The sequence below is a fragment of the Hemibagrus wyckioides genome, linkage group LG23 (genome assembly GCF_019097595.1).
Source record: "Hemibagrus wyckioides isolate EC202008001 linkage group LG23, SWU_Hwy_1.0, whole genome shotgun sequence".
NCBI classification, from domain to species: domain Eukaryota; kingdom Metazoa; phylum Chordata; class Actinopteri; order Siluriformes; family Bagridae; genus Hemibagrus; species Hemibagrus wyckioides.
In genome coordinates, this window is record NC_080732.1 from 4,073,233 (window position 1) to 4,099,323 (window position 26,091).

Genomic DNA, 26,091 nt, shown 5'->3' on the forward strand with positions numbered 1-26,091 from the left:
ATAGTCGCTAATCATGAGCTAACCTGGCAGTATCTTTCTTTACTCATTAACACAATTCCATACGCTAATCCTAATTGGCATATTCAAGTCTATATGGTCTATTAACGAGCCCTCAACAGTCAAACTATAAAGAGAAAATATTGGTTCTGCTATATCTTTTACCTCAGATCATCAATTTATGTCCTTTCTTTAAAGCCAGTTTCAGAGGCTGTGCTATCAGAAATTAAAAAAAAGCGCTAACACAGGAGCAGAGAACAGTGTCGTGTGCTTCAGCGATGCGAAGGCAGTCTCTCGGGAGCTCATTTAGAGGAAAAGAGGGCGTCCTGTTTCGCTCACAGATAACACGGCTGCTATTTTTCTGAGAATCTCCCTTCCAAAGAGAACTTCCTTCATGTTGGGGAAGCCTTGGTATCACTGCACCGCATACCAAGATAATCTAGATTTCTGACGCAGATCCGACGAACCTTCTGCACATAGCGTACAGAAGAGCCTCGTCCTCCTGACACAGACCTACCTTTGATGTCCTTCCCGAAGCCCATGGAGGAGGTCACGGTTTGACTTTTGCTGTTGGATTTCTCCTTCATGACGTCGTCCTCGCTGGTCGGGTCATCGTCAGCGCCGAGCTTTTTCTTCTTCTTCTTTTTGTGGCGAGGGGGAAGTTTCTTGGGGAAGGCGAACATGGGGAAAATCACCAACAGCATGGCGATGGCGCAGAGCAGAAAGCCGCTCCACCTGAGGAGAAGAGAATGGAAGAGTTAGGAATTTATACAAGTCTATATTTTTTTGCTCAGGGAAGGAAAATCTTACCAGTTGCCGACAAAGTGAGGGTCATTCTGGTCAATATTAACTACGGTTTTGGGATCCACGTAAAAGCCAATGAGGACGCCTCCTAGGAGATACCCGGCTGCAGGACCCAGAGCGCCCATTACATACATGATAGCTGTGAACACACACACACACACACACACAATTACCATTCACCATTTAGCCCTTTTATCCACCATAATAATCTTCATTAAAGCTTTCCACTTCAGTTAATAACCAACTTCATGCATTAATTGGCTAAAAATTTAAATCTAAAACAGACTCTCATTTAGTGCAATATAAAAAAAAACCCCACAATGTTGGATTGTCCTTCATCCTTAAGGATGCAGCCAATCAAAAAGCTGCATGGCAGGAAGGAAGGAGGAGCAACCATGTTCATTATTTATCATAAATCAACCTTGTGAATACAGATATAGCCACGTCTAATTCTTCATGTTACCCCTCACCTACCTCTCTTCCACTTCCCAAATTCCCATTTTATGCTAAAGAGCTTCTTCTGCTGTAATCCTAAAGACTGTCCTGTCCTCATCCCAGGACTCACTCACAACCCAATACTGTCTATTCACTCCTCTACAGCTATCTACACTAACGATTTATAATCCCCCTTCTCCATGTGGTGACATCTAGGAAAATCCAGATTCCCGATCTTTTATTCATTTCATATATTCTATGCAACGCTAGGTCGCCAACCTACACAAGGTAACTCGAACTTCAGCTCTTTGAGTGAATACTGATATTCCGTTTTTTTTTAAATATATATTTTTCCTGCTGGCTACCATAAGACAGGATTTCAAAAAGAATCATATTTATACAATAAATTAGAAAAAGTAATGAGTCTGGCACACAGGAATCTTGTTCGCTTCTTTGTTGCAGGGGTTTGTTTACATTTAATTAGCGCTGCATGTTTAATTAGCTCTTCATGCTCCAAACCACAAAGGGATAGGCAGAAGAAGTTGTAAAGAAAAAGGTTTTATCCATGGGTTCATTTCTTGTCCGATGTGTTTGCTTTCAAGGCTTAAATAATTCATACCGTATAATTAAAAGACTGAAAAAAATAAAATACAAAAAGGTTTGCAAGTCCACCAGCCAATTAATCCGGCTAGTTTTATCGTTCAGCTAAAAAGGCAATTCTTTACACATGTATATCAACATCTTCACTACAATAACAATTCATCCTGTAATTTTTACGGGGTGCTAAAAATGACAAACCGCCCCTTTAAAGTTTGATAAAGTTAGATGTTCGGTTCCATCGATCATTTCCGTAAGATTCCAGCATATTTACAATTTTTAATTAAGAATTGAAGAAGGAGGCAGAAGGAAAGTGGAAGCCGACGTACGGCGAGATCTCCTGCGTATAAATTTCTCTCTCAACCGAGACATTTCAACAGCGTTCAATTTACACAGAGGTGCGATTACGGCTCTGTCCATTGACCACATTTCTGGGCAAGCCGCCTCTGAATATCTTGGCAGATCCTCAACAGAGCAGGTAGACATCTCGCACTACAAAATCCACTCTTTCTGTTTAGCCTCGTGTCATGCGCCGGATTAGTTTCAGAAGATCCCTTGCTGTCTGACCGCTTCAGCTCTCTCACCCTTGCTTTATATGCCACAGTACTTCAAAGTCCAGAAACTCTGACCTCAGATTTTGGTCTAAGAGACTAAAAAACCCTCACTTTGAGGTTTTCCACAGCTGAGAGAATCAGAAACGTTGCATGCATTTTGTTTTTAGTAGATTTTATTCACCCCGGGTCGTTTATGATTAAACAGAAGGGTCATGCAGGGTTTCGAGCGCATGCAGAGTCAGATCGGTTTATCTGGCAGCTAATTAAAAAACATTACAAAGGAAGGAATGTGTATTTTCAAGGCGCAGACTGGGTAAGCATAAAATCCTCTTATCTGACTTAAGTGCAGTGGCCGACATATCGGCCCGACTGGCATCGACTCACAAATACACACAAATCCCACCGCATACAATCGAAAGCCATGTAACCCCACGCCGTAACTAAAAAGCATTTAACACACATCTGTATTCACAAATACGGTATACCAGAGCCGCTTCATTTCATTAAGGCTTCAATACTGATCCAATTTATTGAGAACAAAAAGAGATAATGAGTATTTTACACTCAAGCAAAGTGGCCACTGAGGTCTTCTTTACTTGACCGCAATTTAACCCTGTCCGTCCGTGAGGGATCGACACCATGAAGAGGTTTTATCCACAACTACAGCTGGTTTAAAACCTTCAAAGTGAGTTTAATTGAAGATTCGATTGCCTGATGCACAGATTTTCATTCTGTGAAATTAGAGTGATAGAGAAAGTTAACCATGAGAGCTGCAACACACCGCAGAGAGGTTTATTGATTACGCCAGGCAGTGTAGAGCTTCAGAGAGAATTTTGCAGCTTCATCAACGTTAAACATAATACCAACACAAATTGGGAAGTCTGTTTGACCCCAAACGACACAAATTAGACAGCTCGTCTTTACTGGCTAAGCTGCAAGAGCACAATAAAATGAAGTAAAATCGACTCGGAAACGAATCTTTCTGCAATTTAATCCATCGTGTGTGTGATACTGGAATTTATATTTATTTATATCATTATTCATTGTTGATGAACTCTAGATTCCCAGTCATGTTTAACTCCTTCCATAAGGTACTGCTTGAGTTTAGCAGTATAATTCTGCCTGGATAAAACAACCAAAAGGTCATATAGCTGAAGGTTCTTCAAAGTGGCCTGCTGTTTGGCCATGCTCCAGAGCCTGGGCTAACGTACACACCCTCAGGAAGGGCAGCTGAAGCACTGAAGTGAGAAATATGCTGGCTATGCAACATTGGATCGTCATAATCAAGTACCGTCCCCACTAGGGCTCATGCGGTGAATCTGAAATGAGCACCTATCCAAGCCCTTTACAACAAAAGACCTTCTCACCAGACACAGGGCCACGTGAAATTAATGGAGGAAGGTCGGGTGTTGCAAAGGCATCGCTTTATAGAGCAGGAATTAATGAAACCTGCAGCACAAGTTACGACTTTGAGAAGAGGAAAATTCCCCAGAGGGTCGAATAGTGAAATGAAGGGAAGTAGAAGCTCTATTGAATTGCACAAGAGGGAGTGGGATTTTATCCTCAGGGTAATAAAACCACAGGCTTCTACAAGATCACACAAGGTCAGCACACCCTTATATATGATAAGAGACACGATATCCACTGAGCAACGTTATCATCGTGAACAAATTGAATTATTTCTTCATTTGTGACGAGGCTGTCACTTTTGCCACAACGCTTTTGGACAGCTTTTCAGTCAAGATAATGTTGTGGTCATGTGGGGGATGTGGTAGCCTAGAGGTGAATGTGTTGGACTACTGATTGGAAAGTGTTTGAATCCCAGGTCCACCAAGCTGCCACTGCTGGGCCCTTAAGCAAAGCCAATTGCTCAGTTGTATAAAATGAGATTCAATGTAAATTACAAGGACCTCCATTTATTAAGGTTCCATATTTTGGATAAATCTAAAAGTTTAACACATGTGTCCTCCTCAGATGTTTGGAGTCGATTTCAGACAGGTGCTTCTCAGACAAAAGAATGCATTTACAAAGAGAAATATAATATTGGGGTAGAACAGCTTTAAGCTCGGGTTACCGTCTGTGCGGAGAATCCCATCTTCTTCCCATGTTTCCTATATGCTCTCCAAATTCCTCCCACCTCCCCAAAACATGCTGGTACCTAGACAAATTGTCTCTATTGGTGAAAAAGCTTGTTGATGTGTGTCCATGACACAAATAGTCTAAGGACCATAAAGAGTCTGGCTAATGACAAGCTGTGGTCAACCAGGCATCCACAGTGGGCAGTGAAAGCACCTTCCGTGCATAATAAACTGGGACTGTGATTATAAAAATAATTATGAGAAATTGATGAATTGCTTTCATTTCAGGTCAAAAAATAAATAAATATCCGCCTGCACACTCTAGAGTCCACGGTTCTAGAAGTAATTAATGTCTCCGAAAGACTCGAAGCATACTAATAAAACCATTAAGTGTCCTCAGAGACTATAAAGTCTACCTTGTGGCGTGTTCGTTTCAGGGCATCTTTCTTTCTGTGCTATCTTTTGCCTGAAACACAGGCAGTAAAATACAGAAGATAGTTACATAATCCAAGCTCAGGCTCTGAAAACACAATACACTGAAATAAATAACGTCTAAAGCTATTCATTACACAAGTTTAAGAAGCACTGTGGAAAAAAGGAGCCCAGTTGTACTATGCATATGCTGGTATGTTACAGCAAGTTGCCTAAACAGGAATGTTTGTTTGCTGATGGGTTCAACTGAATGACCCTTACTGAGAGGCAGGGGTCTGTGAAACGGGGGACAGCTGTATTGTCCTGTCCACATGCTGACACAGCAGTGTCTTCTTCCAACCATATATCTTTCCCACAGCATGGCCTGATGCAGCATTCCCCATGAACCTGTTCGTCATGTGCTTCCAGTTTAATCCAATCAGAGATTCGGATACACAGCTTTAATTTAATTATTTATTGCCCTGCCTTGCCTGTGTCCGTTTGTTTATTAACACCATGTTAGAATCAGGGCTATTTCCATGGCAAACACTAGGTCAACCCTTCAATCCATGTTATTTAAATTGTTCTATAGAACAAATTAGGTTGACCTAGGTCAAAAAAATCTAAAATAAATTTAGGTGACACATTCTGGAATATTCCATATCCAACATGGGCTCCTCCTATCAATAGAAATCCACGTGCAAGTCTTGTGTGACCTAGTCGGCACCTAGTAGACACCTTGCTTATGTAGGAACTATGCGGAGATCTATCCATCTATCTATCTACGTTAATGAATATTAATACTCCAACAGCTTTGGAGACTCTACAAGAATCCAAAAATCAGAAAGTCGGTTGAACACGCATGTAACATTCTTTCCCATTAACTAACTAGTAAGCACTGGCATTAACACGGTGCCCAGAACGGAGCCTTGGGGAACGCCGCAGATGTAAACAGATAAGAAATCCTCCCCAGGACCACATTCACATCTCAGGAGTCAGATGTCTCTAATAGATTCTCACATTAGTAAGCCTCACCTGAGGCATGTGAGTACAGAAAGCTCTGATTATTTCAGAGGGGAGTTTGTTTCCCCCTGAGCAGGTACGACTTTGAGGCTAATGAGTTGCACAGTGGGCACCGGGGGCCTCCCGGTCCAAAGAGCTGCAGTGATCCATCAGACAAAGACTGCAGAGTAGCTGACACAGGAAAGAGAGAGAGAGTGAGAGAGAGTATGAAAAGAGAGAGAGAGAGACACCATGTACGGATTTCTACAGTTAACCCAGTTCTCATATATAAGAAGTCAACATACTTCTGTAAAGCAGTAGAACCCCATATATATATATAAACGTACAGAAGATGCATACTGGATTAGTACAATACTTAAGTTGTTTTCTACTTTACACATTTGTTCACTTACAACTAATAAGAGTGTGAGCACTGTTTTCAAGCCTGGAATTGATCCAGAAAACTGATCCCTGGTCCTCTTAATACATTTGGCGGTACATCAGGTGTTATTAACCTATTCGAACTTGGCTCTGCTGCAAGGTACTGTGACTTTACTTCCGGTTTTAAGTTTCAAATGCCACTGATATATAAAACCAGACTAGAGCACAGTCATCTCTGTGGTGCAAATACTTGGGAGCTAAGAGTCTCGTAGAGGCGTCAGTGGCTAAAACTCTTCTGATACAAGGGCTGCTTGTTCTTCGACAAGTATTTCTGCACGATGACATACTATGTGTTTGAAAATGTTTGACACTTGTGTGTTGGAACCAAAGGGAAAAAATAATAAATGAGTAAAACACCTAGTGCACAAATGGGGCATATGGAACTGCGCAAATTCATCCAGACAGGATTACATACATTTTCACTATGTTAGCCTTTATAATTATCGCCAGACATACATTACAGCACAGTGGAATTCATTTCTTTGCATGTCCTAGCTGAGGAAGTTGGGGTCAGAGTGCAGGGGCAGCTATGATGCAGAGAATGTTATGGGCTTTGCTCAATTCCCCCAACAGTGGCAGCTTGGCAGGGCTTGAACCCTGACCTTCTGATCAACAACGCAGAGCCCTAACCACCAGTGCCCCTTTAAATTTGTTTTGTACTTAATATCTTAAAGCAAAAAAGCTGACAAAATGCACAATGTATTTGACTTGTATCTGTTATTCCTGGTGCTTGGACCCCCGTGACTCGCTCTCCTATAAGTTTTCCCTCAAAGATACAACTGTTTGCAGTAGCGACAGCCGACAGGTCCCCAGGAGATACACAAACAACATTTCTGTCATCTCTGTTTGACTACTAAAAATGTACAAACCAAAATAACCCCTAGATATGACTCACAGCTAGGAGAACTTTAAAAACCATACAATGATCTTCTCTAACTTGAATAAGCAACCATCCTTTAAATATCTGAAACGTCTTCTTATTCACAGATCATGCATAATACATTAACAAGGCTTAAAGCAGCTCTGTTGTTTTATGCCTAAAGGCAGTTCAGACAAAATTCCCCTAACTACTGAGTCTTTGTCTAGCTTGCCATCTCATTACACTCTGTCCTCCCTTGGCCCTGATGGCCTCGTGACCTCGCTGGAATGCTTTTACATTGTGATATATGCTTTCAAGCTAACTGCTACTTTAGCTGACACAGCTGCTTCTGTACCAAGCGGAAGTAAGCTCTTAGGCCTTTTTTCTTCTCCCCAGATGTGGAATAACACTTGGCTTTTCAGAGTTTTTTTTTTCCCCCAAACATTTCAGAGAGTTCACTACACTTGCAGGAGTGTGGAAGCCATTTTTTTGAGCCATAAGCAGCCCAGAAAACAGACCCTGGTCCTCTTGAAAATGGTGGTTGGGGCTTGTTTCAACAGAACCCTGATCGCTTGGTGTGTGAGGTATTCACTCTCAGAGCCAAACACTCGATGACGTGATTAGTCAGCTTGCCCCATTACTTCCTGTGATGTACAGAATTGCACGATCAATCCACAGTTCGAAGGTGAAAGCGAATCTGTGAATAGGAGCCGAATCGGTCCCGTGTGCAGACTCAAGCTTTCGGGCTGGACGTTCAAACAACCTTAAAAAAAAAAACCATTCTGCTTTCTGGGGATTATATATATTTAAGCATGATTGCAGTTACACTGAATATCAGCAAAAAAGTAGGACATGAGTTTCATAGCTAACCACAGCCATGCTGATATTTACCATATTTAGCCATATTCCTTGTATAAACAGCTCTTTGAGCAAGAAATTAATTAACCGACACAATGAATTACTTGGGATTTTGGATTTGTGTGGTGAAATTTTTGTTCCAATGGTATAAACAGATGCCAAAGAACAGATCCTACACTCACTTTATAGCCTGGTGACTAGCTGGGAAGCTAACTCACAATGATTTGTACATTCCTGTTAAAGGTGCTTTCAGTAATATTTATCTTTAGCTGAACAACCTACATTTTTTCATGAAAAATGCACCGTCTGCCGTGTCCGATCATCGGCGATGTCAATAAATGTACTGTTTTGAAACTTACCATATTTAATGGTAAATATAAGCACTCTTGGAACACTGCTCGATTGATCAGGTTGGCGGAACGGAGCTAATAGTTATATTATCAAAGTAAATGCAAAAACTTATTTAAAACACTATTGCGACTTTTGCTACAGAAAGAATTCTGTCTACAATTATCTGAGCCCTAAGACAGGAAACGTTTCTGCAGTCTGACAGACAGACCAATGAAGTCAAATGTATTAATCTCTGAAACATTACACATTTTGCTCTACAGGAGTAAATCGAGAGAATCCCAATACCTTAAAACTGCTTTAACTTGCTAATTAAAATGATGACCATACAATTTTTCAAATATCTACATGACACGTATTCCTTGGCGGAATGAGAGAGAGAGAGAGAGAAAGAAAGCAATTTCTAAAAGAGAAATCAGCAATCTGGATTTCAGGCTTAAACGGATCCAACTCCCACGCTGCAATTCCCAGGTTCATCGTGCTGAGACGGTGCTATACCTGCTCTTCAGGGGTTCTCTTAAAGTAATGCTGACTCCTTTCACTATTTCTGCTGATCCCAACGCCAACGCAAAGCATTCCATCCAACGCTGACAGCAACTTTTGCTTTATCGAAATCTAAAAAAGCTGGACGCTGACGTGAAGCCCCTCTCAGGACGGAGCACAGCGAATGAGTCAGCTATCACCTAAGAAAAAAAAGTCTGACCCGTCAACACCTACAGAAGATTGCAGAGCAGAGGAATGAGTTAGAAAATTAGCAGGTAAGCAATTCTGGCTCAAGTTGTCTTTTTTTGAAATAATATTCTTTCTTTTTGAGGTTCCTCCAGGCGCTCTTATATCAATCCTCATAGACTGCTAGCAAAAACCAGAGCATCAGAGCTACTATAGTGTCGAGTAGGATTAGATCACGTCAGTGATGGTTACACTTCCTGAGATCGAGCTCTCACTGGAAGCACATTTAAAAATCACTTTTTCTTCTATATATATATATATATATATATATATATATATATATATATATATATATATATATATATATATATATATATATATATATATATATATATAAACACTATTAAAGAACTGATGACTTTATAGTTTGTTCAAGTTCTAGTAACAGCATGTTACAAAATGTCTTATTCCCCTTATATCACAGCAACAACTCATGAAGTCAGAATGGCTTTCACATTATAAATGTCAATGTAAGCAGTTTATATTTTCAAAAGGCATGCGTTAACATTTACAACCAATCTCTACTGTTAATATATCAAGATTGTTGCCATACACAGTTATATCGAGTTTACAAATTGCAGTCCGGCCAATCCTCCTAGAGTGTGCATATAAATATAAGAAAATTGGGGGGGGGGAGAAAGAAAATAATAATAAAAAAAGAAAAAAGTAATAAAACGTAATCTGCAATAGGTTTACATCTTACATATAGCGGACGTACAGGCTGTGCAAATATATTACAGAAAAGAAAGTGATGTAATAATGCAATATAATAATAATAATAATATTTATATAAAAATATAAATAATTACCCACTAATTTAATTAATTTTAATTAATTCAATTTATTTTTATAGCACCTTTTTTTTTTTTTTTTTTTAACAACGGACATTGTTTCAAATCAGCTTTACAGAAATATACAAACATATAAGGATTAGTAAGTTTAACATTATGTTATTATTTATTTCTAACATTTATCCCTAATGAGAAAGCTTGAGGTGACTGTTGCAAAGAAAAACTCCCTGAGATGAAACCTTGAGAGGAACCAGGCTCAGAAGGGAACCTCATCCTCATCTGGGTGACACTGAACTGTAAATAATGTCCTTTCAACAACAGTTTATAGTCATGAGGAAACCAAGAGCTCATGAGGAACTAACAGATCAGTTTAGTTTCTGAGATCAGCTTAGAAAAAATACTTTTGTTTTCAACCCAATGCCATCATGGCCAACATTATTAACACTAATAATGACTAACACTATTAATAAGTGTTAATAGTGTTAATATAATAAGCTGCAAGTTCGAACCCAGCTGCTGCTGTTGGGCCCCTGAGCAAGGCCCTTATCCCTCAAATGCTCATTTATATAAAAAATCTAAGATAAACATAAGTCGTTCTGGATAAAGGCGTCTGCCAAATGCCATAAATGTAAATGTAAATAATAGAACAATATTAAATCTAAGCCTGCACCTATATAATTTGCCAAAGTGGTTGTAAATCAGCGGTGTCCGATCTTATCCGCAAAGGGCCGGTGTGGGTCCAGCTTTTCATTCCAAATCAAGCAGGAGCCACACCTGATTCCAGTTGTTTAATCAGCTGATCTCAGCTTTCAGTAGACTCGGGTGTGACTTCTGCTCGGTTGGTACGAAACCCTGCACCCACAACACAACGACCCTTTCTGGATAAGATCGGACAGCCTTGTAAAAAAAAATAAAATAAAAAATAGAGAAATGGAAAGGAAAGACTATTGAGTCTTATTACCTCACCAAAAACATTCATACATATACAGAAACAGAGGGACAAACAGGAATTTTGTTTCAAACAAGGACCCACAAACTTTATCTTTGCCTGTCAGGTTGCGGTGTCCGATTATATATCAATAACTAAACTTTAAAATTTCTTACTTTTTTGAGAATTTTTTCAATAGTCAGAATTAATTTTTTTATTTATTTGTTTTATTTATTTGTTTGTTTTGTTTTTTGTTTACAGAGTACGACTAAAATGTGGTGCTGTGGCTTATTGGGTTAAAGCGTCTTATTGTAAGTTCCACAATAAATCTATCAGCTTTTTACGGCTCATGTCGCTAACCCAACACGCTGACCTTATTGTGATTAAACACAGGTCCATACATACAGCAGCCGTCAGAGCTGGTCTGAGAAGAACTATTTGTTTTCACGACACAAAAATCAACTGGAAAATAAACCACAAAGTACTCTCTGTGCACTTCACAATTCGCTTTATAGCTCACCTAGCAGAAGAAAAAAAACCGAACAACTCGACTGGCTTGTGTTCTTCCTCAGTGTGTTCTCACAATAAGGTCAGCAGGTGAGGTAGCAGCATGACTGATAAGCTTATAGAGCCGCTGTTTACATTGGGGTACTTTTACAGGAACGAGTAAAGCTTATTTAAACATAAATACACGTGAAAACGCTCGGAATTCATCCGCAGCCTTCGTACCACAAGCCAAGTCGTCGAGAACGCTGAAACGACAGATCGAGTAAATGAGACAAAACAAGAGTAGATGTTATTGATTTCTGGAATTTTCCACAGAAGCAAAATACTGAAATCCTGGACTGTAAACAAGCCGTGTAGTAAATCCTGGCTTTTACACACAAGCCCCTGCTTGACCCAGTGCTACAGAGCTGCCCTGCCTTCCTGCTAATCCAGAGGAGTGTATGGGGGAGGAAACAAGTGCTGCAAGGTCACTACCTCAGCATTGAGGCAAAAGGTCATTGTCCTATGGCTGTCTTTTTTACAATCCATAATCCCAAGATACAGCTAAACATTCTGGAATATCCAGCTCTCTGACTAAACAGTGAAACCAAAAACGTTTCAAGGTTTAAGGACAACTCTTTGGTGTTTCTTTTTTTGTATCCTGTAAGATTTTGCATATTAGGAAATAAAAAGCAAACCTACAGTCTAGTAGTTTACACCCTTTTTACTCATCTGCCTCCACTGTAATTAAGTAGTTAACTAATCCACAGCTAGGTGGCGCAATGCAGAGCGTCGAAGATGAAGCAGAATTCCATTCACCACCCCAGAGATAATAATTTGACCAAAAACAGCATATCCCCAAACTTCCTTTTATACTACACCATGTGTTTTATCCATTTATTGTTATATTTATTGTTGAGGAATGACCACAAAACAAGATAGGTCCAGTTACAGCCATGTTCCATTTTTTCCCTCCTAGAAACCCAGTAAACCTCCCTATACTGGGAAACCTAAACCTATAGCTTTCCCTGTTACAAAGCACTGACACTGGAGACTTCCAAAAAACACAAAATAAACCTCCTCAGAACATATTGCAAGCTGTTTAAGTGGAACGGCGGTGTAAGTTGTTGCTATAGACACCATCAAATACTGTGAGCCTGTGATTTGCCCTGCAGTTAGAAACTACTGTCAGAGCTGCAGTTAGAAAACTAATCTACACCTTCTGAGTAATCAGACTCCAACATTCGTCAGAGCTGTGGGTTTAGCCTCTGCAAGTGACCGGTTAAAGCACGGATTTGCCCTCAGGAACTCATTAAACCGAGCTCTCACAGAACGGACCGTCTCTGCTCGATAGTGCTGCTATGAGGGAAGAAAATGGGCCAATGGTTTATGACAAGCAAAGAAAAACAGGCTATGGTAATGAAGTCTGATCGCTGCGCTAGTTTTCACAGCTCTGTCAAGCAAGCTAGAACGTTCCAGTTGCAATTCAAACCTAGCAAAGACGGAGAAGCAGACCTAGTCACAGAACTTTGTATGATGACCCCGATACTGAAATCCCGCTGGTCTCTAAACGCGTGTCAAATGTGAGCTAGCAATTTGTCTTCTAGCTAACTTCGCTAATATTAGTTATTAGCAAAGCCTTTTCTACTTCATATTCTGACAGGTTTTGCTACGGTGAAATGAATCCGTTCACTGAGAACACAGCAATCTTACTCAAGGTTCCAATACAACCTGTAACAAAGGCAAGCTAATTTACTAACCTGCTAGCAAACTTGGCTAAGAAGAAATGGTTAGCCTGGTATATTTTGCCAGGTTTGATTCCTGTTAAATCACTGAGAATACAGAAATGCAGTGTTAGACTGAGATGCTGAAATCCCTCTTGTGGAATATTTTGTGAGCTTGTTTACTAGCAATTAGCAGCTAGCAGAGCTAATAGAACCAAGAACAAGCCACACGGCTAGAGAAAACAGGTCAGAAAGGAAAATTTTCAGCGTTTCTGGTGTGATTAGTGAAGTGAAAGCTTGTTAAAAGAAAGCAGATATTGATGAACCAGTGTTTAAAAGATGATTGTTCAAAACAAAGGTCTCGTCTGTTCAGTCTGTGACAGTAATAAATAAATTGGTATTATTTATCGTGATATTATATTAATGGCTGACCACCTGGGACTTTTTTTTTTTTCCTTTTCAAATTTCTCCTGACAAACAGATCCGGTCATTGTTATTCTGTCATTTTGAAAACATATTAAATAATATTGTATAAGTTATGTTATAACCAAGTCAGCCTCTGATCTAAATTTATTTAATGGACTTAGTGGTGAAATTCCATTACAAAGCAGAACTCCACTAATCCCTTTGTACTCCTTTCGTGGCCACTCGGGTCTTTCCGGTGCCTCGGGCAGCGACGTTCTCTCGGGCTAATCTTATTCACAGGGTCAATCTCTGTCACCTGACTACAGAAGAACAGAGAAATGACAAGAGATGCGTTAGAGCCGCTAACTGGAAGCTGCTTGTTTGGGATGCGAGACGTAATCCTTAGTTATCTGCTCTTAAAACGGTTGTACGAATTTGTCACATGCCAGCTGGACATGGGGGGGGGGGAGAACAGAAGGACAGTTGCTTCCTGAAGACTAAAACCAAAAAGCGTAAAATTGCAATATTACAGCAGAAGCTGTCAAGGAGTTTTTTTGTTGTTCAAAACTATAACAGAGTGTTAGAAGTTACAAAAAGGAATTATAAATGATAAAAATGTTTTTTTATAAATCATAAGAATCTGTTTCACCGGACAAATAATACACCACAAACAACAAAGCATGATTATATAACATGCCACTTGCTAATATGTCCCCCATTTTTCGAAAATAACAGATTATCTTTTATATTATATAGGCATTCCCCAAACTCTAAGCCATATCTAAATATTAAGAAGCGCTCGGATTTCCGGCGAATTTCCGAGCTAATGGCGTACTTAAGCAAATGGCTAGAGCCCTAAATCTACACTCTATTATCTTACAGCTTCGCTAACTTTCTTATTGATGGCTTCGGATATGTGATTAAACTAAAAACTCCACGTACGAGTGCTGTAGCTTTCGGCATAAGGAAATTGAGATAATTATGATAAATTGTGCGTTGAAATGTTACACTTTAAGCATGGTGCAAGTCTTAGCTGGTGAAAAATGAAGGCTGTGTACTGTTCTGAACATCAGGCCTCATTTATCAAGAGGGATACGGAGGATTTTTCATTCGCAGGAGTCATTCATAAAAATGCAGTTAGCTCAATAAAATCTTTGTATCCTGGAAGTTTTGTGGGCATTCCTAAATGTACATCAGCTGCTGCACACTTGATAAAGTAAATGAAAATGAAGAAAAAGGGTTTTTTATTTTTATAATTCGGCAGGAATATTCTGTGCCTGTGTCCTTCTGGGAAGTTCATTTTTTACGAGTTGGGAAGTCGTAATCATGACGTTGGGTGTGTTCAGGTCACTTTAGAGCCAAACCATTTTATTTGAACTTTGCCATCGCTTTGTGTTTCTGGCTACTTGCCGAGTGTTCTTGGTCATTTTGTGCGATAGTTTTCTTCGTGTACATTTTTTTGTTGTTGTTGTTTTCATTATAATAACTGTCTCACCTTCTGAGAGGAGAAAACATTCAATTTAAAAAGAAGAAAAATCCACTGATTCCATCCAAAACATTCCCAACTCAGTAAAAAAAAATCCTGCTGGTAATTACGACTTTGTGGTGGTGTTAACGTCCATACAACCCGTAAATCCGACCTTTCTGATATGATTTGAACTCAGTATTTCTGTCATGGCCACAAAACAATTCATAGCCTTATAAAGCAGACCCGGTATAATAATGTATACAGACTGTTAGGGGGGGGGAGAAAAAAGTAAAAGTGTGTATGTTTTTATAAATCTTCTACTCATTTTTGAGTCTAAATCCTGTTGCCTCATTCAGCCTGATATTTCTCCATCGCCTCTATAAAGGTGTTCGGGGGTTTCACGTGTCGCTTAACATCTATTGACATTTTCATTTTTAAGGTCTGGAACACTGCGCTCAGGTTACACAACATTCTGTTACAATACTGCGTCTTCTTCAGCTGTGCATCATCTACACACACAACAAAACCAAGCAAATATCTCCAGCAGCTGCTATCTCTCACATCTCTCACGTCTTGAAGCATGAAGTCAGAGCTGCTCTGAGGGAGCAAGACATTTAAAGTCCTACTTCTGAGATAAGATAGCTGGAGAATGAGAACATGATGTCACATGACAGATACAGGGTACAGTCGAGTTTTTTCACTGGAAAAAGCGATCTCTATGTAACCAATGTTAAAAAAAGTGAAATGTTAGTGTAGCGGGCACTAGATAGACAGACAGACAGACGGACGGACGGACGGACAGACGGACGGACGGACAGAACTAGGTTTTGCTCTAATGAAAGGGTGCAGATTAGAAGAAATTTTCATATGAAGATTTTTATCCAATCTTTTCTAAATCTCTGGAAATGACAGTGCCCAAATTTGGTACATCATCACAGCAACTTTAAATTAATTTATTGAATTAAACGTGTCAATACTTAATTTTGTCAATATTTAATTGTTAATGGTAAAAAAGTGAACAATAAATCCCAATTTTCACATCCCTGAGCTCCTGAATTTTAAATATAACGAGACTCATTAATGCTAACCTCGACTGATTGGCCAATTTTATCTATCTATCTATCTATCTATCTATCTATCTATCTATCTATTCATTTATTTACACACACCTCATTTGTAAATATTAATCACTTCAAAGCAATCCAAATCAAATCCATGAATTCAAACAAACAAGTTGAGTCCTTCAACAAAGGAGTAAAATTAATGGCACCCTATAAATGCAGGAAGCATTACCGTGCACAGTTAGGTGCACTACTACAGATACGCTTTCTCTCGACATTTTTGTGGGCATCACTAAAGCCGTGAGCGTTCTTGAGAATTTACAGCCGTTTGGCTTTCATCAACATGCACCGAGCACAAAGAAAAAAAAAATCATTTCACCGTTACATAAACGTCTGTAAATCTGGCCAATATTTTTTTTTATTTTAATTCACCAAAAATCATACAACGTTGCTGAAGTGTTTTTAAATGAAGTAAATTGTTGTATATCACCCAAATACTTCCCAAAATGTTCTATTATCAGTGTTGATATTAATAGTGCTGTATTACTGCATCCTTGGAGCAAATGGTCTATTGAGGTCATCAGAAGATTGCCTGTTAGATCCAGACACTGAGCAAATTATCTGCATGGCACATCAGGCATCTGTCCCATATATTATATTACAGATACTGTAATGTACTATCTGGCTGCTTTAATTAGAAAAAAAACGGCCAAAGACATGATGCAGAGTGACGTCAGTACAAAACCGTCCTGCCATATCAGGAACAGTCTGGGTGCCGACTGAAGGCTCCACATGCCTTTGCCATGAACGTGGATTCAGGATAAGCGACAGATGATCCCTACGCCAGGAACGGTGCATTCCTTGTAAAAGGGCTATCTGGACACACTGGCTGTACTGTATTTATCTACACACATGCTGCAGGCTTTCAGTGGCTGACAAATAGAGAGCAGGGGCAGGGAGATGGATTTCTGGAGGTGTTGAGGGTCAAAGTGCACACACCTGCAATACCCCTGTCTCTCATACCATCATGCTAAATACTTGTGGATGTTGTATGAGGACATGACAATTCCCGGACTGTCAATCAGTCAAACCTGCTTTTAAGTCATCTAAAGGGGTTCTGTCAGGTTATTAAAATGCAGCCTGGGAGCTGAGTAAACCCCTTATAGTGCTATAACTTCCAGCTGGAACAGAAACAATGTTGAAACAATTACAAGAAAGTGGACGTTCTCTGGCTGTCAGGTCTTCTATACAGAGCAGGTGTGCAGGATTCTGTTTAATTAAAGCACAAACAATTGTTGAAGGAACTCAAGCTGAGCATCACAGAGCATCAGAGCACATTGCCATATGTTATGATTTCACAGGAAGGTTTCACATCGCGTCCTAAATGCTATAGTTACAGCTTGCTGTCACCATCAGTGTGTAATGGGCACAGAAATGCTCTTGCATGAGCCGATGTTTCCAACAACCAATCACTGACGGGTACTGTTCTCATGATCCAATCACTGACGGGTACTGTTCTCATGATCCAATCACTGACGGGTACTGTTCTCATGATCCAATCACTGACGGGTACTGTTCTCATGATCCAATCACTGACGGGTACTGTTCTCATGATCCAATCACTGACTGGTACTGTTCTCATGATCCAATCACTGATCAAAAAAAAAAAAATGATTTTATTGGTGATTACTATAGCTTTTAGCCAATCACAATCGCTCCTAATTGCCAATCAGTGATCACCAATGATGCTAATGACCACTGATCACCATAGCTCCATAGCTCCTAATGACCAATCACTGATCAACATAGCTCATAATGATCACCATTGTTCCCAATAACAAATCACTGATCACCATTGTTTCCAACTGACCAATCACTCAACACTATTGATGCTAATGACCAAATCACTGGACACCATTGTTTCCAATGACAAATCACTTATCACCATAGCACCTAATGACCAATCACTGATTGCCATTGTTTCCAAAGACCAAATGCTGAACACAACTGACCCTAATGACCAATAACTATTCATTTGGTCTTGCATTCTTGACAGGAATTACCTATACAAATACATAAATAGTTTCCTCGCCATGACAAAACATCTTCTTAAAATATATAACATATTTTCTATTCGGATGAAACTTTTATTTTATTCTTTCCTATTCTGTTCGGTGTCTTCACAAAGTCTTCTTTTTATGTGCAAATGAATATGGAAATAATCTGGGATACCATCTTCTGACATTCTGAGCATCCAGATTCAAGTCTTCCATCTCCTCCAGGTTTAATGTGTTAGCTACTACATCTTCTACATCAAGCTCCACACAAAAGCTTCCACTTTCAGAAGCTTGTGCTCTTGTGCAGATCAGAAATTGTGGCTCTTGTGCAGATCAGAAATTCTACAGGAAAAGAGGTCTCAGTGAGAGATTTAATAACAACTTTAACCCAAAGAAAGAGAACTAAAGTCTCACAAAACGCACAAAAAAACCCAGCAGCAATCCTGGAAGCCAAGGGGCCAAGGGCAGGACATCATCTCAGGTGTGTTTAGTTTTCCACCTTGGAAAATACTAACCACTGATTTCATAAAAAGCGTGCAGTCTTCTCTCTCCAGCGCCAAATGATGTCACTCACTCAGGTTTTTCCACAAGTCTCCCATCGGCCCACTCTGTCATACAAGAACCAGAGTCTAGAGGAACAATGCATGTCTTTCAGGCTAAAGCTGAAACACACCGAGTCTAAAAATGTCACGAGGCACAAATTTGACTTGGGAGGGTGTTCTATTAAGCTTTTCTTGAGTTGACCAAAATAAGCATAGTCGGTGCCATGTTTCATTAGATAAAGATCCAGAACGATGTACCAATCCCCACAGATAAACCTCATCCAGATTTAAAGCAATAAGTATGATGCACTCATTAGGAAGATTAATCATCGAAGTACTTCAATCAGCAAAGCGTCGAAAACAATTCTGCTCTGTTAATATTCTCCAAACCGTTCAAGGACAAATGGAAAGAACAAGAAGACAAATTGATTGGCGTGACGTCCTACAGAGATCCTCCATTAGATCCAAGTTTTGCTTTGCTTAAATTGACATGCATTATCTAGAACACTTTCAGACAAGCAGTAATGAGGATTAATGTCGTGGCACATGCTCGGGTTTTGGTTCTAACATGACCTGACATTGTCGGGACGAATTCGGCCAACGGGACGGCACCCGGGCCTAACGTACTTTTGTGTAATTAATAAGTAGTTCAGATCATTTTTGGAACTTTGTGATTGCAGTGCTAACTTAAAAACATTTTATGTATCTATGCTACACGAATAAAGTAAAACATTAGCCTCATGATATCCCTAATGATAAAATCAGACGCATCAACGAGTTCCCTGTCGAAACAGTAGACAGCCCTGTAAAAATGGAGAGTTCACGTCAAGTGGTTCAGCCCATAAATCCCGTCTGACATTTACTGTCTTCTCAGAGCACAGCAAGGACGCTGCAGTGTGTTTAAATGGCAAGGGGGAGTGTTGCAAGAGGCATAAAGAGCCCTACAGCCACTGAGTGCTGACTAATGTGTGTAACTGTAGCCTGGTTCAGTTGTGGGATATAAAAAGACAGCGGAAGCCCATGGCGCTGAAACAGTGGCACCTAGAACACGACTGAAGAGCGGCAGATGCACTGGCAGTTCTGGAAACGTGATCGCCATGAGGGACTGGAAGAAATCAGTGGGGAAACATTAAACCGAACCCAGGAGTGGCCAGATGTGGCCGAGAGTGTGTACGTATACAGAAGTGTGAACAAGAGTGCAAGCTATTTCGAATACTTGAGAATGAAATGTTGGGAGGTAGTGTGGGATTAGAGGAAATAACAACAAAACAAAGGGGACACAAAAACTAGAGAAGGAGAATGTTTACCTCAAGTCTCTTGAACAAAACACACACACACACACACACACACACACACAGCGGACATCCAGCAGCTGTTCTCTTTCTAAATTTAAACAGATGCAAGCAGCGTGTGCTCTCAGTGTATTGACTGAACAGCCAGAAAGTGCATTATTTTTAAGCACTCTAAAGCTCCATCTACATCATCATCCATTCATATTATCCACATAATCCAAAATCATCCATTCATATTATCCACATAATCCAAAATCATCCATTCATATTATCCACATAATCCAAAATCATCCATTCATATTATCCACATAATCCAAAATCATCCATTCATATTATCCACATAATCCAAAATCATCCATTCATATTATCCACATAATCCAAAATCATCCATTCATCCATCAAATTCAAAATCGTCCAGCCATTTTACACCCCGTCTAACCACATCAGCCACAAAGAGCATACAGCTATATGCATCATACATTTCCATCCATCTATCCATCCATCCATCACACTCAGGTTATCCACATCATTCATCTATTCATCCATCCATCCTTCAATCAAATCAATCAATCACTCACTCAATTCATCCATCCCAGGTAATCCACATCATTCATCCATCCATCCATGACACCCAGATAATCCACATCATTTATCCATCCATCCATCCACCCAAGACACCCAGGTTGGTTATCCATCCATCCATCCATCCACCCACGACACCCAGGTTGGTTATCCATCCATCCATCCATCCATCCATCCATCCATCCATCCATCCATCCATCCATCCATCCATCCATCCATCCATCCATCCATCCATCCATGACCCCAGGTTATCCACATCATTCATACTTGGGCAGTGGTAGCTCAAGCGGTTAAGGCTCTGGCTAAGGTTGTTGATCAGAGGATCAGGGTTCAAGTCCCACTGTTGGGCAAATGAGCAAGGCCCTTAACCCTCTCCAGGGGTGCTGCATCATAGCTGCCCCTGCACTCTGACCCCAACTTCCTCAGCTGGGATATGCGAAGAAAAGAATTCCACTGTCCTGTAGTGTATATGTGGTGATAAAGGATTTGTGCCCTCAGTTGTTCTTCTTCTTCTCCAGCCATCCATCCATCCATCCATCCATCCATCCAAGACACTCAGGTTATCCACATCATCCATCCTTCTATATTATCCATCCATCCACGCCATCATCCATCATCTATCCAACACATCGTCCATTCATCCACCCAAATGATCCAACTACCTAGATCTTCAACTACATCTACAATATCTGCTCCCATTATTCTTCGATCCAGCCACATCCATATCCATCTTCAGCATTATCCATCCATATGCATCAAATACATCTTTCTTCAACAGTCATTCATCTATCCATCCATACATCACATTTAGATCAATCAGATAAGTCAAAAACCCACAAACTCCATCCTTCTGTCCACATCATCCATCTGTCCATCCACATAATCCATCCATTCATTCTCAACATCTAGCAATCTGCACCATCCTTCTACTACAGATCCATCAAAACCAGCTTTAGCCTTAATCTATTTACATCATCCATTCATGCATGCATCTATCCATCCTCAAAAATCATTTAACTCATCCATCCTTTCAAATCATTCACCCACCCATATTACCTCCCATCTAACTCCATTCATCAGCACTCATCATACACCTAAATAATTTACCAACAAACCACCATCCATCAACATTATTCATCCATTTATCCATACAATCCTTACAGCAATCCTTACAGCCATCTCCATTCAGTCCACGTATCTACTTATCCATCCATTCATCCATTACTCATCAAAAGTATATGCCTTGTAAACTAGAGAGCTTGTACTCCTATGATAAACTTCCCTCCACTGCCTTTTTCCTCCAACCACGGACCACAAAACCTCCACCAAGCACTCAGGACTGCCGTCCCCACAAACAGGCTTCATTTCTAAACAGACTATGTCCTCGATCCGATCATTTCACCACTTCAGGACTGGACAAATTGCAGCACAGCACAGATTCTACACCCAGAGGTCAAGACAATCCACCTGCAGCTGAGTGCATGACGTAGCACTGATTCACTCCCGGTACCTTGCGTCAGGAACGAGCAATCACAAAGCCGACTGGAGTGTGTACTTCATCCTCTTTATGGAATCAGAAACATGCCCACTCGGCTCACAGAGGGCACAGCAATCCAATCAAGCCGAGCCGACTTCAGTCTATTGTCCACTTCACAAAAGAAAATCATCAATCTGTGATGTAAATCAGAGTCAGAGTAAACATTGCGCGTACGTTTTTTTTTTTTTTGTTATGTTATGTCTTGAAATGTTCCCTGTATGATGCCCTTTGGGTAGGCGGAGCTGAATACAATTTTTTTTTTTAACACGTATTTAATCGGTCAACTGTCAACTGAGGTAACAACCCGATATCATCCACTTATGAAGGGAACCGCATCAGAACATCTCAAACCGTCGGCAGAGGAAAACATCTGCACGTTAAAATGAGATGAGCTTTATCCGACGGACAAAATGCTCAACATTGTTCTATGAAAATAAGGGTATATGGGTAATAATCAGTGAGCTTATTTGAGAAAACGGATTACCGGTGTTTTCTTTAGAGAAAACTGAGGAAGGAAACTGGGAGAAAGAAATAAACAAATGATCCAATTAAGAATTTAAGTGACGATTAAAAAAAATAGACAGGCAGTGTAATGTTCGGGATTGTGGGCAAGAGTAAAAACACCAGTGAGTGCGAGTTAGAAATATAAATTTTAAACAATAAAAGCAACAGCACTCACATTATACATCTGTGTGTGTGTGTGTGTGTGTGTGTGTGTGTGTGTGTGTGTACTCAAGGCAAGAACTTATAAACTCTCTCTTCTGGCAACACACGCATGCATGCATTCATACATTCAAGGCATGGCTATTCAATCCCTGTTTTTCTCCCCCTCGGGTCTTTAAGAAATTAAAAAAAGGGATTTAAATTAATAGGACGAAGGGTAAGTGCTCTCTGAAATCAGGGACAGATCAGGTTTTCTGTGTCTACACACTGTGTCATCATCTCGCTGCGAGTTGCTCTGATCTGTACATTACTTTGTGGGGGTTGAAACAGCGATGCGAGGCGCATCACGAATTCTGCTGAAGGAAAGGAAAAAAAAAAAACAAGCAAGTACGTGTACAGGTAGACATTCAGGGCAGTCACTTAGACATAAACTCAGTGTTCACAGTGGCAAAAATCCTCCTGTTATTACTTACGTGTGTACGTGTATGTACTGATGATATCTTAGCGACGCACACAGCTGGATACTGGATTGGAGCTACTACCCACTGTCACTTACAAACCTCGCTGAAAGGTCACATCAAACCCAAAGGGCCTGTCAAATCATTCAGCCTTCATCCCGTCAAAAGGGTTTCTTTTGCAAGTACACACAATTCTAGTGCTGCAATTTTTTTATTTTTTTAATGAATACTGAACGTTACTCAGTCAGGAGCAATGACTCATCCTTGCTGATGGTAACCTGTGTCCAAGTGCTTCAGCATTCTCACACAAACACACAGAGGACACTGAAGGTGTTTCTGCTATGACCTCCACACCTCTGCAGGTCCAGATCCCTGCTGGTCAGATAAGCATCATTAACAGCTGCTAATTTCCTATGCGTGTCATTCTGTCACCTTGGGCAACCTGCAGATGTCAGATGGTGCATTGCAGCTAAATAAACCTTTAATAAAGAGATATAGATTTTGTATTTTTGGACAACCGCAAACCCATGGAAATAACAGCAAAAGCGTCTTACCCAGGTAAAGCGAGGCGTTCTCCTTCTTCACGTTGTCATCCAAGTAGGTCGGGCCGAGAGTGTAGATAGGTGTAGACCCCATTCCCACGAGAATCTGGGCGCAGATGAAAAGTGCTACGTAGACAGAATGCTCCTTGCCCTCCTGGTCCCTTGGGCACGATGAGACGCCCAAGCCGTCTCTGCTGCTGGCATTCCCGTTCAAGCAGAGGCCCTCGTTTCCTGTAGACGAGTTCACTTGCTGGATCTGGTACGGGGGCGAGATGAAGTGGGGAAGGGAGAACAGCGCCGCCCCTACGGCTATCAAAACGCCACCAACAGCCAGCCAGCGCGGCCTTTGCCCCCGACCCCCAAAGTAGCTGATGAACACCACAACAAGCAGGCTTCCAATATCGAAGCAGCTCACCAACAGTCCTGACTCAGAGCTCCTCAGGCTGTACCGCTTCTCGATGGTGGTGATCACACTGCTCAGGTAACCTGAAACCATCAGCGACTGGATGAAGGTCAGGTAGCACATACAGAACAGGAAACACCTCGAGTCTGCCAGAATCACCCTGACGTACTTCCTCGCTGGGAATCCCACAATCCTTGATAAAGAGAACCCTTTTTTTTTGCCCCCAGCCCTGCTGCCGGCGGTTCTCATAGAGCCGCTCAGACCCACCATGCTGGACATGCTGGACGGCGAGAAGTCTGTTTGAGACGGAGAGTCCAGCTGACTGGAGTCACTTTTTCCCTGCATCCCACTAAATACAACTCGGTCTGTATGGATTGAAGTTAATGTCGACGGAAGCTTCGGTTCCAAAGCCTTGTCAGCTGCAGGACAGCCTCCGTTGAGGACCGGTAAACTTTTGGATTTGTAGTAACTCCCCGAGTCACCATATTGGCCTTGAAAATCGGTGGCCTCCAGAGACTCCGATACGTCACTCCCGGTTTCATCGTTATCTGATGAAGTCATTTTAAAACTTAACTCAGAGCCTGAATAATCAAAGGCGTAATTCAGGTTGAGGACGTACGGCCTGAAGAAAGTGCACAAGGCTGGGAGGTGATCTACAGCCTCGACAGCACAAACTTCTCACAATCCATAACTCTTCACGCATGATCTAGACGTTTGAGCAAAACCAACAAGAAAAGTGCCCACCTTTAAAGGAGTCATCTTAGTCATATATATATATATATCTAAAGCAATATCCAGGCATTTATTTTGTCTTCAATATATCATACGCTATTAAACATGTATAAAAATTTTTATCTAATGTTTCTGTTATTATTTCATTCAAAGAAAGAAAGAAAAAAAAAGCAGGCCAGTTGTCTCCACGTCAAGAAGAGTCTCTCCAACATGCTGTGCCCTGTTGTGTTTCCTAAAAACCAAAACCAGAGAGAGAAAAAGACATCATTCAATTAACAAGAAATTATTCAACAAACAACAACAACAACAACAACAACAACAACAACAACGAGGCATGACTTCATCTCATTATAAAGCTCTTATAGCAATCCTGAGATCTATCCTGAGATCTATCCAGAGGTACAACAAAGGTAGTCCGTGGAGACAAAGAAGAGTCCAGCATGGAGGAAACCAACGAGTCCTAAATAAACTGATCTAACCCCCAAAAGAGATACAAATATTATGATTTTGTATACACTAACCTTCCTGTTTATTCACCACTAAACATAAACCGCAGCCCAGATCTCAAGTCACGACTTTAACGGAGACAAATGAAGCCGAAAACTACAGCTGACAGATAACAGTGAAAGAAAGAAAGAAAGAAAGAAAGAAAGAAAGACAGACTGTGCACGCGCGCACTGACCGGTCCTCAAACGCGTCTTGTTAAAGAGAGAAGAAAGAGAGATGAGAGAGTGAATGAGAGAGAGAGAGAGAAGCCTGTAGAGGTGTAGCGGTACTCACTCGGAGGTAGATATTGTTGTCCTCGTCGCGGCCACTCAGCTACTGAATGAGATTGCGGATTTAGAGGCGGTCAGAGCTGAGGAATTCTGGGAGATGTAGTGTTTTTCCACGAGGAAGAAAGAAAAAATATCGCACTCAGAATGAGCCACTTCAAGCTGATGCCCTGATATTAAATACACCAGCATCTTTCCTTAGGGGGGAAAAATGAAATTTGAAAAACATATATTTAGGGGTCCAAGTACTTTAGATGCTAGAACCCTGTTCTCTTTGTTATGGATATTTCATCTATCTATCTATCTATCTATCTATCTATCTATCTATCTATCTATCTATCTATCTATCTATCTATCTATCTATCTGTCTGTCTGTCTGTCTGTCTATCTATCTATCTATCTGTCTGTCTGTGTGTCTATCTATCTATCTATCTATCTATCTATCTATCTATCTATCTATCTATCTATCTATCTATCTATCTGTGTCTGTGTGTCTATCTATCTATCTATCTATCTATCTATCTATCTATCTAT

At 40.5% G+C, this 26,091-nt stretch overlaps 1 protein-coding gene across 2 annotated transcripts in view; it reads right to left on the bottom strand.

The window, feature by feature from the left end:
* LOC131344419 (solute carrier organic anion transporter family member 5A1) overlaps positions 1 to 25,596 on the bottom strand; it is a 44,089-nt gene extending 18,493 nt beyond the window's left edge. Inside the window, exons 1-4 of one of the 2 annotated variants that reach the window (XM_058376717.1) lie at positions 25,565 to 25,596; positions 23,662 to 25,016; positions 808 to 940; positions 515 to 732 (exon numbers count right to left, since the gene is read on the bottom strand). In XM_058376717.1, coding sequence (XP_058232700.1) covers positions 515 to 732; positions 808 to 940; positions 23,662 to 24,613 — 1,303 coding nt within the window. In that variant the 5' untranslated portion in view covers positions 24,614 to 25,016; positions 25,565 to 25,596. Of the gene's footprint in view, positions 1 to 514; positions 733 to 807; positions 941 to 23,661; positions 25,017 to 25,305; positions 25,443 to 25,564 lie in introns of those variants that run through there. The other variant, XM_058376718.1, reaches the window with a different exon arrangement.
* Positions 25,597 to 26,091: the final 495 nt, after the last annotated feature.